We start from the raw sequence: 17,680 nt of genomic DNA, 5'->3' as shown, positions 1-17,680 counted from the left end.
AATGTAAGTGATGGTTCTTTGGAATTACTGTTTTTATCCTTATACATTTTCAATCATTACATTTTCAAACTCATCTATCTGGTAACGTCATCTATTCAGAACAGACAGAATAGGTAAGAAATGAAGGAAAAATTTCTGAGAAGTCAAAACAAATGCCAATAAATCTGTCCAGTAAAACTCATAAACGCTTTTCCTGATGATGTCATGGTTCATTTATTAGCTTCCTTATTTGATTGTTCACTTCATTCACTTTTCAGACTACATTATTTAACATCTATCAGATATTAGCATACTAGTAGAAAAGAAAGGAATATTCTAATCTGAATAAGACATAGTTTCCTTAGTCCATCCTTCTCTAGTCTTCCACACTGACATCAGTGTTATCTTTCCCAAGGATAGAAATATGTATATGATACCTTTAACTTCAAATGCCTCATTTGGTTTCCTATTTTCACTACCCCCTTCTAAATAAATAGCAGACTGTAGTACCCTCTAATACCGTCCTGCCAAACTCAGACACAGCCTTAGCATTCTTCTCTACAGGAATGTTCTGGGTAGCCGCAACCACTAATGAAAGTTAGTATATGGGATGAAACCTGTTTGATATTATAAGCTTGCAATATGAAATACAAATTTAGGATTGTATGTATACAAAATCTGTACAATCTAATCCAAGCCTACCTTTTTAGCCTCTTCCTCCTGTGTATATAAAACACTACATTCAACTATCTTTTGAGAATTGCTTCTTATAAATTGCTTGTGTTTCTTTTAGTAATGCTTTTTTCACTTTCTTACTCACCAATGCATCCTTCTCCCAAGTTCCAATGTTACTACCTCTTATGGCTTTCCATACATAATTATCTGCTTTCCTTTTTTTCCCTGTAGCACTTCATATATTTTAAAATACATCTTTCTCTGGGTTGGGCGCAGTGGCTCATGCCTGTAATCCCAGCACTTTGGGAGGCCGAGGCGGGTGGATCATGAGGTCAGGAGTTCAAGACCAGCCTAGCCAAGATGGTAAAACCCCGTCTCTACTAAAAATACACAAAAATTAGCTGGACGTGGTGGCGGGCGCCTGTAATACCAGCTACTCGGAAGGCTGAGGCAGAGAATTGCTTGAACCTGGGAGGCGGAGGTTGCAGTGAGCCGAGATCGTGCCACTGCACTCCAGCCTGGGCGACAGAGCAGGACTCCGTCTCAAAAAATATATATATATATACATCTTTCTCATTGTTTTATACTTAATTGGTAGTATAACTCTCTCCTCCACCACACAGAAAATTTTCTGTGAGGCAGAGAGCTTGTTTTATTTTCTCTTGTACCTCCAGCACTTACACTAATGCTCTTTTAATCAATAAAAATGATAAATGTATTTATTCATTCAGTCAGCAAATACTAAGTATCATCTGTGTACCAGATATAAAACATGTTATAATAGGTGCATATTAAGCAATGACATATTGTTCTAATTTAAGTGTGGAAACTATTTGAATAATATTTTCAAGCTGTGATTTAAATGACTGTGAACAAACTACAAATTTAAGAGAGAATATTTGCAACTCAAATTAATTTAAAATAAGGACAAATTTTCCTGATATACAAATAACTTTTAAAATGAAAAAGGAAAATTTTGCAACTGATTTTTTTTAATGGGCAAAAATATGAAAAGGAAATGTAAGTGACTCTTAAACATACAAAACATATGCCCAATTTCAGTTTTAATGAGAGAAATTCAAATGAAAACTACACTGTCCTGCTATTTTTCTCTTATCAAATTGACAATGATCTAACTTGGTAAGACACTGTATTAGCTAGGGTGGGGGAAGCTGATACTCATACTTTGCTGGTGAAAATGTAAAAAGGTACAACTTCTGTAGAAAGTATTTTGGTAGTAACCTTCACGATTACAAAAACATATATTCTTTGATTCTTTTGGATATATACATCATGAATATATTTACTCAAATGTGGAAGTAAATACACATGAGCTATTCATACAGCAGATTTTTTTTAACAGCAAGAGATTGAAAATAGCCTAAATGTCTATCAGTAAGCAACTAGCTAAATAAATTATGGTATGTCTGAACAGTAAAATACTATACATTTGTATTAAAAAACAGAAGGAAGCTCTGTGTAATCAGAAGTTGTTCCAGGTATAGCCTAGCTTGGATGTGAAGGAGAACTGGGTGCAAGAGGCCAGAATAGATGTTAGTCTGTTTAGAAAAATATGAGTTAAGTGATAGAAATCAAAACAGACTAGAAATATAGGACTAGCACTTGAGAACCCTAATGGCAAAGAACTTCATGTCTTTGATTCTGGCAGATTCATTCAAGTGACTGGGCTTAATGGTGACTGTATTCTAATTTTTCTATTGCTGTGTCCTGAAAGAGTCAGTAATGAACCTAAACTCTTAAGTTTAGAGGCTAGAGTACAGTGGCGCGATCTCAGCTCACTGCAACCTCCGCCTCCCAGGTTCAAGTGATTCTCCTGCCTCAGCCTCCCGAGTAGCTGGGACTATAGTTGCTCACCACCACGCCCGGCTAGCTTTTGTATTTTTCATAGAGATGGAGTTTCATCATGTTGGCTGGTCTCGAACTCCTGACCTCAGGTGATCTGCCTGCCTTGGCCTCCCAAAGTGCTGGGATTCCAGGTGTGAGCCACTGCACCCAACTGGTTTTGGTCTTTTCATTGGTAATTAGCATTCTCAAGTGAAATTGTTGTCAAAAATGCAAGTAACTAAAGCTTTAAGCCTTTTCTCTTTTTTTTTTTTCTTTTTTTCTTTTTTTTTTTTTGAGACAGAGTCTTGCTCTGTCACCCAGGCTGGAATACAGTGGCACGATCTCGGCTCACCGCAACCTCTGCCTCCCGGGTTCAAGCTATTCTCCTGCCTCAGCCTGCCAAGTAGCTGGGATTACAGATGTGCACCACCACACCCAGATAATTTTTGTATTTTTAATAGAGATGGGTTTCACTGTGTTGGCAAGGCTGGTCTTGAACTCCTGACCTCGTGATCCACTGACCTTGGCCTCCGAAAGTGTTGGGATTACAGGTGTGAGCCACTGCACCTGGCCAGCCTTTTCTCTTATTGCTTATTATGAAAGCTGTATACAGTTGGGGTAAAAATTATTTGTTTCTTTAAAAATACATTGTTTTTTATAAATTCGAATCATAGATACTATCCTTGCCCCAGTGAGTAGTGCTAATTTTGTTCTTCCTTTTAGAGTCTGGTGTACCTGCCATTGGCTTTGTTATCTATTAATTAAGGTTGCATATTAACAAATAAACTTAGTACAGTTTTCCTTTTTTTTTCTTTTCTTCTATTTATTTATTTATTTATTTATTTTGAGATAGGATCTTGCTCTGTCGCCCAGGCTACAGTGCAATGGCACAATTATGACTCACTGCAACCTTGACCTCCCAGGTTCAGGTGATCTTCCCACCTCAGCCTCACAAATATGAGACCACAAGTGTGTGCCACAGCACCCAGCTGATTGTTTAATATTTTTGTAGAGATAGGGTCGCACTGTGTTGCCCAGGCTGGTCTCAAACTCCTGGCTTCAAGCAATCCTCTCACCTTGGCCTCCTGAAGTGCTGGGATTACAAGCATGAGCCACTGAACCCGGCCCTAGTGGTCAGTTTTCAAGGTTTAAAGCTTGAATGTTTTGAAAATTGTTCTCTTCTTATGATGAACTTGTCCAGATTATTTATTTTTTCATTTTCTTAGGTCTCTACTAAAAGATTACTTTACCAGAAGTGACTGCCTTTGTCACTGTAGATGAAATAAAACCACTCTCTATCATCTTCTTTCACTGCTTTACTTTTCTTAAAGGCACTTATCATTAAATGATGATAACATATATCTAATTTATTATTATCATCTATCTCCTACTAGAATGTGAGCTCAATGAGAGAAAGGGACTTTGACTGTTTTGTTTTACTGACATTTAGTAGGTGCTCAGTAATTATTTGTTGGATGCATGAAGGAATGAATAGTATGTAGATTAAATATTAAACTGAGCTAAGACACATTAATCAATACAGACAAAATGATAGCTTATTTTGAATATGCAGTCAGTGGTCATGTTTATGTTTACTTGTATTTACAGTGAGTTGTATCCAATTTAGAAAGTAGAATCACCTTCTGGCTTCTTTGCTTTTCTTTGAAATGTCACTAGCATGTATATTTGCCTGTTAAGGTAATTTTATATATGATGATTTGTCAAGACTGATAGGCTTTGATGATCACTCATCATTATCTGCTTTATAAATCTAGGCTTTACTTTGCCTTCTTATTTTAATACACACAGACACACACTCACACACACACACAAAACCTGGCTGTATTAGTTCATTCTCACTGAGACTGGGTAATTTACAAACAAAAGAGGTTTAATTGTCTCACAGTTTCACATAGCTATGGAGGCCTCGGGAAACTTACAATCATGGCAGAAGGTGAAGGGGAAGCAAGGCACATCTTACATGGCAGCAGGAGAGAAAGCACGGGGGAAACTGCCACTTTTAAACCATCAGATCTCCGAGAACTCCCTTACTATCAGGAGAACAGCATGGGGGAAACCACCCCCATGATCCAATCACTTCCCACCAGGATCCTTCCTCGACATGTGGGGATTACAATTTGAGTTTAGATTTGAGTGGGGACACAGAACCAAACCATATCACTGGGTTTTGTGAGATCAGATGAGATTGGGCACATTCAGAGTGGTTTGGCTGTAGACTTCACTGTGTTTTCTTTATTTTACTTGGGACAAAATGCAGTTAACATAATTGTGGCTTAAGATTAAATAAATAGTTCAAAAGTAGGTATATTGATTATCATAGATGCCTTTTAAAATAAGTTGTCACCAGGTCCTAAGGGTGTAGCCATATTACCACTTACTAATGCAAAAGTGGACAAGAATATATACACCTAGATCAATAACAATAGTTCAGTAAAGCATAAAACAGTGCTTCATTTGAATTGAAGAGTGTATAGTTTTAAAAAAGCCCTCTTTCCTTCACCATGTGATTTTCATTCTCTCTGAGGTGGACATGCCTTCTTCTCCCCTATCTTATAATCATCAACCACTATTCCTGACTAACTCCATGAATTGCTAGCCGACAGTATATTCTGAGACTTAATTTTCTCAGTATTGTAGAGCTCTAATACCATGACCTACAATGACTCCAGCAATTCATGGCAGTGTGTTAAGTCTTTATTATATTAAATTCTCATCAAACATTGACTTTCTATCTTAGTGGTTTAGCTGCAGCAGTCCTGTGGTAGATGTGTACAGGTGTAGATGACCAACAAATACCATTTTTTCAATAAGGCAATGTAATTACAAAACACAGTGATGGATCTTCTCATTCTCTAGTGAATCATGACACAATAATAATAATGAATAACATTTACATACTACTTCACAATCTACAGAATATTCATTGCCAGTATTACATTAGAGTCCCACAACAGCCTTGTAAAATAATTATTAGCTCCAGATTCTAGTGATTAAACTGAGGATCAAAGTGTTTTAAAAACTGTTTGGATTCTTGCTGTCTGGTATGCTATAGTGAGAAATAAGAAATAATAATGGTAAGGAAAGGTCTTATTTAGATTTTCTTGGTGCAGCTTTTCTTTGAAAGTTTTGTTTCTTTGTAACATACTACAAGTAGAGTACGGTATTTTTTTTTTACCGTTTTCCTCCTGTACCCCCATCAAAGTTCATTTCCTTTTAACATCATAAATTTTTAATGAACCATTTCATTTTACTCACTTCCACAGATGACAAAGTCAAAAGGTAGTTTATGAACATGAATTAGAAGTTTTCATAATGTAAAACTAAAGCAACATGTTCTTACCTAATAAGCTGACTGGTTATTGATAATAGTTTGATATTTTTAAATGTGTCAATTTTTATCAAGTTGATGACAGTTTTTTGTAGATGATAATTATTTTATTTACAGCATGTAGTTATCTTTTTTAGAGGAAATGTCTAAGTCTTCGTTTTATAATTCTAGGCCTCAAAAGATTTCAGTGTTTCAAAATCTGATTATATGTTAATGTTATATGTCTTGAGCAGAAAAACTTGGACAATTGTTTTTTCCTGTAAAAATATATTTTTATTTTCATTTTTAATTGAAAGATTAAAGTTTTTCATCAGCAATAAAATTTTCATGGCTACCTTATGAATATTTTAGCTACTACATCTAATTTTAATTTCTAAATTAATAACTTAATTATAATGAGAAAAGCTTCCAATTTTATTTTTACATTTTAGTGAATTATTTGTGTTCTATATGTAAACTGTCTCAGCATGAAATCAATTTTCTGCCTTGATTCATTCTAAATCTGAGATTTCTATCACATTAATATTGTAATTAGAAACATTAATAGAGACGGCAACTTAAAAAGCATACTTCGCTTCTTGGCAATTTAGCATATTTCTCTGAGTGCATAGGACTTCAAGAACTTTCAGTCCACTAATAAATTTATTAACTCAAACTTAAAAGAAGTGAAAAGTCTCTTTCTTTCTCTCTCCCCATGGCCAGTCTGCTAAAATAGATTATTCATGCTTATTTGATTCAGGTAGGCTTTTGCAAGCTTCCCTACTAGGCCTGGGAATGTGGTACATTGAGGCCTTTTCAGAGGCTTCTGACATAGACCAAGCTTTTATTGCATGGTGTTTTATTATAGCCAAATCCTAGTCTCCACCCAGTTTGTAGGCACTCTGCTTATTCTTTTGAATCAGGAAAGGTTATCACCTACCTTAATCCATGCAGCAGCATGGATTAAGGACACCAGTGTGCCCCAGGATTCTCAAAGAGGATCCTGGAAACTTCTGTTTTTTTCTTTTTTGCTGTCTTTACTAAATTCTATTGGGCCTTAGGCGGATTTGCATCTGAAATGGGCAACCTGGTGTTTTTCTCAATGAAGACATCAGATCAAAGTTCAGTTAGTCAAGGCCTTTCTAAAACATTAAGGGGGCTTGGACTTACACAATAAAAAGATGAGCTCTAGCAGAGATTGCAGTAAAAACATTCTGAACTATAATCCGGATAAAGAATAGATTGTAGGCCAAAGAACAGACCTTGTTTAAATTGCTTTAGACTAACAACTTTACATTTTTAAAGTTTGTACCCTATTTTTAAGAAACATTTTAATATTATATATTTTATTTATCAATAGTTTCATGATAAATGGATAAATTATGTTTTGGGAACAAGAATTCTGTACATATTGGATTGAAAAGATTAGATTGAAGCAAACTGATAGCATATCTTTCATTAATGAAAGTAAGTAGTACCTTATGGAGGGATGAACGGTCATTTCATTTAAAAAATAAATGTCAAACCCACAGACTCTGAATCTGAAAAAAGTGTTTCTATTAGACTTAAAAAATTTTAATTCTTATTACTGTATAATTTCCTTTTGGTAGGCATTTAGTTTAAGAATATGAATCCTTGAAGTCTTAAATGCAAATATCTAGTGTCAAGCAAATATGTCTTTCTTACCTAAATTAAAAAGTTGTCACTTAGATAAGTATCTACTAGGTATATTTCTTCAATTTCTGTAGTGATTATCTAGCTTTGTTGAATATTCTGAAACTTATATGTTTCAGGACAGTGGAAATTATGTAAGAGTAGATCTGAAATCTTTTATTAGAGACTATTGCCAAGTGGAATTTGTTAATAGTTCAATTTTGGATAGTGATGTATATATATTTTCAATGTATTGAATGAAAGAAATTAGCCCAAAGTCCATTCAAAGCAACGTAATAATAATGTTATGTTAGTAGACTTTTGCTATCCCATATAAATAAATTCAGTGTCATATAAGTTAGAGTTTCTTATAAGAAAGATAATTTGTTAGAGAAATTGTTAGTAGAGAACACAAAAGAGGAATTATCAATGAACCAATGATTATGCCAGGTTCTGATTGATCTAATGTAAGTCATATACATTCTTCCACTTTATCATGTGCCTTGTTCCTGTCTGGAGTATTGTAGTACATTTTATCCTACAAGCTTAATTTAAATTTGCAAGAAATGTTTAATATACATGTATATTGTCTTATGTGAGAATTCAGTTTTAAAATGATACTCAGTTTAATATATTTAAATAGCTAGTTTCTTTTGGACCTCTTACCAGTGAATTAATTGGGTTTAAGTTTTCAGTTCTTGGCAACTGCATATTTAATTTGTCATTAAAACCTAGAATCTTAAATATTAATTAAGAATTATGTATATTAAGTTTTGAACTTAGGAAGGTATACAGTATAATGAAAAAAAACCAAAGAGGTTTTTAAATTCTTGTCAAATTTAGGGAACCACTAGAAGTGAAGAAACATGAAAGATAAATAGGTTGATTTGTAACTATAAATGGTTTAAAATAATAAAGGTTGTTGTATGCTTCTTTGAAATTTACTTAGTGTATGTATATCCATTCTTCCTTATTAGCTTAAAATTCATAAATATGTCATTGTTTTGCTGGATGTAGGACAAATAAATTATAGCTTAAAAATAATTGTTTAACAACCACTATGGGGTTTATTTTAGCAGATTGGACCAGTATCATCTTCAAGATTTGGTCACTATTATGATGCATCAAAAAGAATGCCACAAGAACTAATTGAGGCTTCAAATTGGCATGGATTTTTTCTTCCAGAGAAAATATCTTCAACTCTCAAAGTAGAACCCTGGTAAGTTAATGACCCATTTAATAACAAAATCTGATTTCAAATATTAGTAGAATGCACTTTTACCACATTTTTGAAAGAATACACATCTAAGGGTAAATATCATAATAATAAATATTAGTTTTCTATATAATTTGTAACTTCAAGTCTATGTATTTTTCATAGTATTTCATTATCTGTGGCTTTCTTTTTTCTCTGGTCCTGTAACTACTGGAACCACTATTTCTCTAATTTGCAAGTTGAAAAGTCAGGACACCAAATTTATAATAAGTGCTGGTTTTCAAGAAAATGTAGAACAGTTCTAAATCAGAGTCTTTCAGCTTTAAATGCAAATAGACACCTAATAAATATGTATTCATAATAATAGCAATGAAAATGATACAAACTAGTGTCGTTTGCTTAATTTAATTTTTTGGCATATACTTTTTCAGAGAGTAAACAAGTATATACTTTACAATATTTTATTTATGAAGGCTTTCTATTTCTGGCTCTGCTGTAAATAAAACAATCTGTATAATTTTAAGTGACTTAGAATTTAGAGTTTGGGATTTAAGTATCTAAACAACACAACATGTTTATACTGCCAGTACATTATTAAGACAAAACTCTGAAAATTACAGGACTTGACATTGAATAATGTATGTTATAAAGTGTTAAGAATATTTAATTTCCATTTTTATTTCAGTAAGTTATGGAACAGATTGTCATTTATATTTTCTTAAGCACTTGTAAAACCATTTTCAAAATGAGATGAGCTATTAAATGAAGATTTAATAGGCAAGGCGTTGTGAACCAAAATGGCTTAAAATTTATAGTCTCTGTTCTAAAAATAATACCTGAGAATTTAGTGGAGACTACTGTACTCATTCTTATTAAATGTTTCCAAAAAAATATTCACTTTATTATGGAGTGCTCCAATCTATGGATAGAGACTTAGCAAAAGTGGTGCTTTGATGTTGTTTTAGCATTTATAACTACCATTAATGTATTACTGCTATGTGTCAGCCACTCTGTTAGCACTTTACATTTGTTATCTTCTATAATCCTTATATTAACCCTATACAGGGTTATGTAGTATTAACATGCGGAAGTATGTAGTCCCATTTTCTAGAAGATACTGAAATTCACAGAATTGATTTATCTGAGTTTTAATTATTAAGTGATAGAACCAGGCTTAATCTGTCAGATTTATCTTTCTTTTTTGCTTCGCTGCTTCAGAAGATTTTGGTGTCTTTCACCTTTACCTTCCTGTGTCATGGAGTAATGAGCACTGATAAAAGAATTTTTAAAATCTGGATTCTTGTATTGAGTTCATCCTGCCCTTAACTTGGGCAAATCACCTAAAATCAGTGAAAATCAATATCTTCATGTGAAAAATTGGAGGTGGGGAGAAGAGGAAATACCACCTGCCTTACTAGCTCACTAAATTTTTGTTAAGTTTGAATGATTATATTGATTCTTCTATTTTCCAGTTTTTGCCACACATTGAGTCAAACATGCATTTACATACAAGCTTGCGAAATAGGTCAGGGTAATTTTCCCATAATTTCTCAAATAGTGGTAAAGAGTGGAACCCAGGTTCAAAGTAAATTCTCCCTGATTCAGATATCTGTATTAGCAATAATGCTATACTGTCTCCATTAACAGAGTGCTTAGGAAAATAAATGTAAAATGTATATTATGTTTGATATATTTAAATGAAAAATAATATGGTGTTACTTTTGTGATTTAAAAAAATGTATCTTAAGGACAATACTTTTTTTTACACCAGCAAGTACAGTGTTATTCTTCATTTACTTAACAGCTGGGGTAAGGAGGGGATTAGCATGTGTCAAATATATTTTCCAAGTCAGGTACTCTCCCAGACGTTTGAATATGGGATAACTCATTAAATTTTGCCAACAACCCTCCAAGAGAATGTTAACCCCATTTTATAAGCAATTTCAGGTTAGAGTTGCTAAGTAACTCTCCTGCTGTTGCAGGGTGTCAGTGACTGAGCTAACACCCAAACTCAAGTTTCTAAAACCTCTGCTCTTTTTTTTTTTGTACCATGCTACCTCCATTTACTGAGGCAGTAAATCTACACCCACCAACCTAGGTGCCAGAAAAATTACTCCTTAATCAGCCTTGAGGATATAATCCTATAGTCTTTAAAATACATATTTGCTGAGTGTTTTGTAAGAACTAGCAGTTTTGCACAGAATAGGAAAATTTATAGATTTTAATTATCAAGGCAGTATTTCATTTCATAGTTAACTGATAATTCATTTATTTCATATTAAACTTAAATGCTTAATTAAATGTAATTAAACTTTAAACATGTAATTAAATTAATTTTCAAAATGGGTACTTTACCATGTGAGATTTATTTTAATTTATGAAAAGCATGTGCTCATTTCACTAAAATGAACTTTACTGGTTCATTTATAAAACAATAAAGCTAAGCCTTACAGTTATCTATACTTTTCCTATAATTAAGGCTAGAGGATATAGCTGTGTCCTACTATCATATGTGAGGATATAATATATAATTTTATAATTTCTGAAGGTGCTATTAAAACATGTAAAGATATTTTTACAATAAGAAAAACTGCAGATCATTTAAAATTTACAGTAACTAATTTAAAATGATTAGTAGGTTTGCCTGTAGAAAAAATTCATACATACAGTTTAAATTTTCAAATTAAAGCCAGAGTATAAAGATCTCAGATGTTTTATAATATTATCAAGATAGTTTTGTTTGGATATTTCACTATTACATATCAGATAATTTGAGTCACAAAATAATAAGCTGGTTTTGAGAATAATTCTGGAGTCTAAGATTTTTTACTTTGACTTTGTTTTCAGTTAAGCTTTGCTAACAAGTATGTCCAAGCATAGTTTGGTTTCCTTACTAGAAAGACACTGCCATTTTTCAGTGTCGTCTTTTTACTGATTAACAATTATATTAACATATTGCTTAACCTACCACTACCAACTGAATGTTTGTGTCCCCCAGAATTCATATGTTGAAGCCCTAACCCCTAATGGGATGATATTTGGAGATGGGGCCTTTGGGAAGTAATTAGGTTTAGATTAGGTTGTGAGGGTGGGACCCTGGTGTGATAAGATTGGTATCTTTATAAAAGAGGGAGAGACACTGGAGCTCTCTCTCCGGGAGCATGCACGAATGAAAGGCCATGTGAGCACACAGCAAGAAGGTTGCTATCTGCAACCTAAGGGAAGAGCCCTCACCAGGCACCAACTCTGCTGGCATGTTGATCTTGGACTTCAAGTCTCCAGAACAATGAGAAAATAAATTCCTGTTTAAGCCCCCCAATCTATGGTATTTTGTTATGGCATCCTATCTTTGTCCATTTGTGGTGCTATAACAAAATAACTGAGACTGGGTAATTTATAAGGAGAGAAATTAAATATTGAACTTTCTATCCTCCAGATCGATGAGAAAATAAAAGTGTTGGCAGTTGTGGTTGTCTGGTGAGGCCAGCACTCTGCTTCCAAGATGGCACCTTTTTCCTGCATTCTCCAAAGGAGAGAAATGATGTGCTCTCACATGGCAGAATGTGAAAGGGCAAGCTAGCCAAAATGCTGTGTGAAGCTTTCTATATACGGGCCTTAATCCCATTCCTGAGAGAGGAGCCCTGATGATGTAATCACCTCTTAAAGGCCTCATCTCTTAATACTATCACACTGACAACACCTGAATTTTGTAGGGGACACTTTCAAACTATTGCACAGACTGATCTGACGATGTTAGGTCTTGAATATTGAGTTTGCATACAGTCGGTAGTCAACAGAGTGAGTTTATTTTGATATGTTTCTCTGAATTTCAAGATTTTATTTTAACATATTTATCCTAACAATAACCAGTAGTTTCTTTTATTGTCTGAGTTTCCTACTGATTAAATTGAATGAGTTGAATTCTGTGAGAACCGCTCGGTCTTTTAGTTTTTTGACTGCATCCTGAACCAGGCCTGACTGATTAAAATAGAAGCAGCATTCCTCATCTAGGAAGATGTGGAGACCTCCTTTTTTTTGTAGTAAGTCAATCAAGGCCTTTGTGGTTTTGTAGGGTAACTGCTGCTAGGGAGTCTAGTTGGTTTTGGAGGTGGGTAATAGAGTTTGCAATTTTTTTTTTTTTTTAGGGAACCCTATTAATCTGTAGAGAGTGCCTGGAAATATGATAACGAGATTCCTCTTAACTGATGTGTAGGAATAGATGGAGAACAGAGGGCCCCTTGGGAGGAAGTGACAGAGCATATATGACAGTTTGAGGTTATGTTATAGGGTATAATGGAATGGTAAAGAAAGCATCCTTTAGGTCGATTACCGTATAGTGGGTGGTGTTGGAGGGGATGAGGGAGAGAAGTGTATAGGGGTTAGGGACCACGGGGTGAATAGGGAGGACAGCCTGATTGATGGCTCAGAGGCCCTGAACGAGTTGGTATGAGCGGTCAGATTTTCTAACAGGGAGGATGGAGGTGTTACATGGAGAATGTTTTGGTCTAAGAAGACGGCGTGAGCCGAGCTTGTTTATGATGGGTTGTAAGCCTTTTTGGTGTGTTAGGGAAATGGGGTATTGGGGAATGTTGGGAAATTTAGAGGGGTCTTTTAACTGTATTTTGATGGAGTCCTGGTGAGCAGCTATGGAAGGGGTGGTGGTGTTTCACACTACTGGGTTAACGAGAGAGGTGGGTAGCGGGTGCTGGGGAGGCGGGGTCAGGGGCCGGACTAGCAGAGAGGAGCAGGAGGGACTCTGGTTGTGGGGGGGCAGGAAAAGGTGATAGAAGCTTTGAATTTGGCTAAAATGTTTCAGCCTAGGATGGGGGTGGGGCAGTGAAGCATGATAAGAAAGGAGTGTGAAGAAAAATAGTATTAGATAGGGAACAAGTAAGGGATTCAGTAGCGTGTGGATGTGAGATGAGACCTGGGAAGGTTAAGTGAGTGCTAAAAATTTAGGTAAAGCCGAGTACCTGGCCCTGCTATCGATTAAAAAAGAGATCGGCTTACCTGCTATTAGCAGAGTTACCCTGGGCTCTGATGCAGATAGGGCCAGGGGCCCTGGGCTCCGTCAGTCTTCAGCAGCCAGGCCAAGGAGCTGTGGTAGGGTGAGCGATTTTTCACTCCTTACCTTGCCAGGGCTTTGAGGAGTTGATCTGTTAGCCTGGTTGTTACGAGGACAATCAGACTTCCAGTGACTGGTTTGTTGGCAGGCTGGGCAAGGAATTTTTGGTGTCCTTGGGTTGGGACATGCCCTCACCCAGTGGCCTTCTTTGCTGCATTTAAAACAGGCCACAGAAGGGAGGCTGCTATCGGGTCTTTTGTGCCCTTGGGTGCTATTGTCAGGTTGGCAAATAGCCGCAGCTAGTAGCTGGCATTTGGCACGATCTCGTTGGGCTTTATTTTTTCTTGTTCATCCCTATTATTAAAGACTTTGAAAGCCAGATTGAGAAGGTCTTGTTGTGGGGTTTGAGGGCCATCTTCAGCCTTTTTAAGTTTGCGCCATATGTTAGGAGCAGACTGAGAGATAAAATGGGTATTAAGAACAATAGTTTTTTCCCGGGAGGTGTGGTAAACACGGGTATATTTTTGGAGGGCCTCTGTAAGGCGGGAAAGAAATTCAGCGGGGTTTTCATCAGCTCTTTGAGGGATATCTTTGAGCTTTTCAAAATTTGCAGCCTTATGGGTTGCTTTGTTAAGGCCTGCAATGAGGCAAGTAATCATATGGTTACGAGATGCCCGGCCGGGGTCTGTGGGTTGGTACTCCCAAGGGGGCTTTTTGGGAGATAATATTTTATTTCAAAAATACAAGACTTTTAGATTGAAAAGCAAAGAACCACAATATATTCAAAAGTCTAAATATAAGATTAAAGATTACAAGCATGAGTCATGCCTCTAATCCCAGCACTTTGGGAGGTCGAGGCAGGAGGATCAATCACTTGAGCCCAGGATTTCAAGACCAGCCTGGGCAACATAGTGAGACTCTGTCTCTACAAAAACAAACAAACAAAAAATACCAATAGCCAGGTGTGGTGGCACATGCTGTAGTCCCAGTTACTCAGGAGACTAAGGTGGGAGAATCACCTGAGACTGGGAGGCCAAGACTTGAGTGAGCTGTAATCATGCCACTGCACTCCAGCCTGGGCAAAAGAGCAAGACCGTTGTCTTAAAAAAATAGAAAATTTGTACTCACAAGAAAGAAATTATAGAAGAGAACAGCTAAGACTAAAAATTCGGAAGTCATATAGTTATAGAAGTATACTATAAATTACTTTATTAAAAGGATATGGTGAATGATAAATTAGTGCAAATCTCAGAACTGATGGAAAGGCATCATGTAAGTGTGAAGAGAGATTCTGCCTATCTGCTTAGCTGCTAGTGATACAATTAAAGTAAAAAGATAATACTTGAAAATTTAGAAAGAGGACTATTATCCTGGGCCTCATTTTTTGTTTGTTTTGTTTTTTAACTTACTTTATTTTCAACTTTTATTTTAGATTCAAAGGGTACATTTGCAGGTTTGATACAAAAGTATATTGCATGATGCTGAGGTTTGGGTTTCTGTTGATCACTTCACCCCGGTAGTGAGCATAGTACCCAATAGGTGTTTTTCAACCCTTGCCTCCCTTCCCCCTCTGTATTCCCCAGTGTCTGTTGTTCTCACCTTTATGTTCATGTGTACCAATGTTTAACTCCCACTTACAAGTGAGAACATGCAGTATTTGGTTATCTGTTTCAGCATTTCACTTAGGAGAGTGGCTGGGCCTCATTTTGACCAGTGGAGAGGAACTGCTTGCTTGCATGTTTGCCTTGTTTTTACCTCCTTTCTGTCCTTTAAAGGCCATCAGGTATACAGAGTTAAGTGAATCATCTTATTCCTCAGTTCATGCATGGTATCCTATCTCACTGGTATGCATGGGTTTTGTTTTATCATTTTCCACCTTATTCACCCATTCCTAATCTCAGTCATCTCCTCCACAGTTATGTTTATGTATATCCTTCCAGATTTCTGCCCTTACTTCAATAATATAATCTTTGACCCTTGACTCTTCTCTCTCTCTGCATCCAATCTGTTAGCATGTCCTGTCAACTGTATCTTCAAAATGTATCCAGATACCACTTTTGCAACCTTCAACTCTGCATGCTAGCCTACATTACCCACATTTCTTGCCACAGCTATTGGGATAGCCTCCTAATTGGTCTTGCTCTTTGCTCTTTGGTCCTTGCTCCTTGTTGGCTCCTGTTTTTCTTCAACATAGCCCTAGTGACTTTTTCAACATAGTACTGTCCAGTAGAATTTTCTGCAGTGATGGAAATTTTCTATATCTGTGCTGTGTAATGTAGAGCCACTAGCCACATGCAGCAAATGAATACATGAAATGTGACTAGTAAGACCAAGGCACTGAATTTTAATTTTATTTTTCTTTAGTTAATTTAAGTAGCCATATATAATTAGTGGCTATCTTGTTAGGCAGTCCACTTTTACAGTATAAGTCGGCTCTTATCACTACTCTGCATCAAACTCTCCAATGATTCCCCAACTCATTCAGGATAGTAAATCCACGACCCTACAAGGCCTTACCTAATCTGATCGCTATCTCTCTCTCTGATCTCACTGGATCTCATTGAGGTTGGGGAAAGGGGAAAGGGAATACCAAGAATGTTTTCCAGGATTCTGATGTTAGGCTTAGGATAGTCCAATCTACTGAAATAAGTAAACATAATCATATGTCCGATAATATTTATTGAAAGCTTTTTCCGAATCTCAACACCGTCTATGAACTTGAGCACCTGCTATGAGCCTAGCATTATGCTAAGTTCTAGATCATTGCAGTGAACAAAGCAGTTGTTAACCTTGCCATTGTGTAGCTTACAGTCCAATAAGAAAGCACATAATTTTTTTTAAACAAGCAAACAAATATATATGTAGTTAAATATAAAGAAAAAGAACATTTTCTATGGGGGAAGCTAAGTGGGCAGAGAGGGCAGTGGGTATACCTTGAGTTGTGTTCACTCAAAGTCTTTCTAAGTGGAAACATTTTAGTTGAGACCCAACTAACAAGAAGGTAATCATGCAATGGGCACTGGGCCAAGAAGTATTATTGTCAGAAGGAACAGCAGATGTGCTAATAAAGGAAGGAACTTGGTGTTTTCAGGGATTTAAAAGGCCACTGTGGCTGAAATAGTGTGAGCAATGGAAAGAGCATGTGGAGGTGAGTTCAGGTGGCAAAGAAAGATCAATAACTGGAAGGAGTTTGGGGTGAAATGAGATTTTTTTTTGCTCTTTTATTTAATTTATTTAAATGTCAATGCAAAAATTAATAAAGAGGGAATGGATGAAGATGTAGAAAAGAAAGCAGCAGTTTCTGAAGATATGTACTGATGACTTCTCTTAGTGAAATAATAGGCATAGTTATGCACTAGGGAATGGTTACTTACCTCTTGGGAGTTTGGGTTGAATTGAGAAACTTAAAAAGGGTTATTTCATAGACCGGAAGAATACACTGACTACAGAAATCTCAAATGGTTGGGGTGGTGCCAGTCTATCAGATTGTGTGGCTTTCTTGCTTCTGTGCTAAGATTCCTGGGTTGAAATTTTGCAAGGTGGAGTGAGTAGGACAAAGAACAAAGAAGTTTAAGCGATTAAAAATAGTGAACAAAATGTTGGATCATGAACTTTAGGCTGAAGAAAAACAATTGAAGACGATTGCTGTTGATACATATGTATATAAGGAGAAAGAGAAGGGGCAGTACAATGGTAGTAGATTTACTAATCTTAATAGTGGAGGTAAATGAACAAAGCAAGCTACTAAGATAAGTAATATTGGGTGAGAATAAGATGTTTGAATTAGGACTGTAAGCCAGGTGCAGAGTCTTCAATTAACAGTAAGGAAAATGTCCAGGGGCTTGATAAAGACAGCAACTTAAAAGGAGAATGGCTGGGGGTTAGCTATATGTAAAAGAAGCATGGATTTTTTTGTTAG

General features: G+C 36.0%; 1 protein-coding gene across 5 annotated transcripts in view; it reads left to right on the top strand.

Annotated features, from left to right (window-relative positions):
• The window catches only part of ELP4 (elongator acetyltransferase complex subunit 4), a 276,336-nt gene that overhangs the window by 80,956 nt on the left and 177,700 nt on the right, over positions 1 to 17,680 (top strand). For 3 of the 5 annotated variants that reach the window (XM_054441506.2, XM_063671021.1, XM_063671023.1), the window contains exon 5: positions 8,557 to 8,699. In XM_054441506.2, the coding sequence (XP_054297481.1) occupies positions 8,557 to 8,699 (143 nt within the window). The remainder of the gene's footprint in view (positions 1 to 8,556; positions 8,700 to 17,680) is intronic. The other 2 variants (XM_054441507.2, XM_063671022.1) reach the window with 1 other exon arrangement.

Source organism: Pongo pygmaeus, chromosome 9 (genome assembly GCF_028885625.2).
Source record: "Pongo pygmaeus isolate AG05252 chromosome 9, NHGRI_mPonPyg2-v2.0_pri, whole genome shotgun sequence".
NCBI classification, from domain to species: domain Eukaryota; kingdom Metazoa; phylum Chordata; class Mammalia; order Primates; family Hominidae; genus Pongo; species Pongo pygmaeus.
This window is presented reverse-complemented; position numbering and strand designations above follow the sequence as displayed.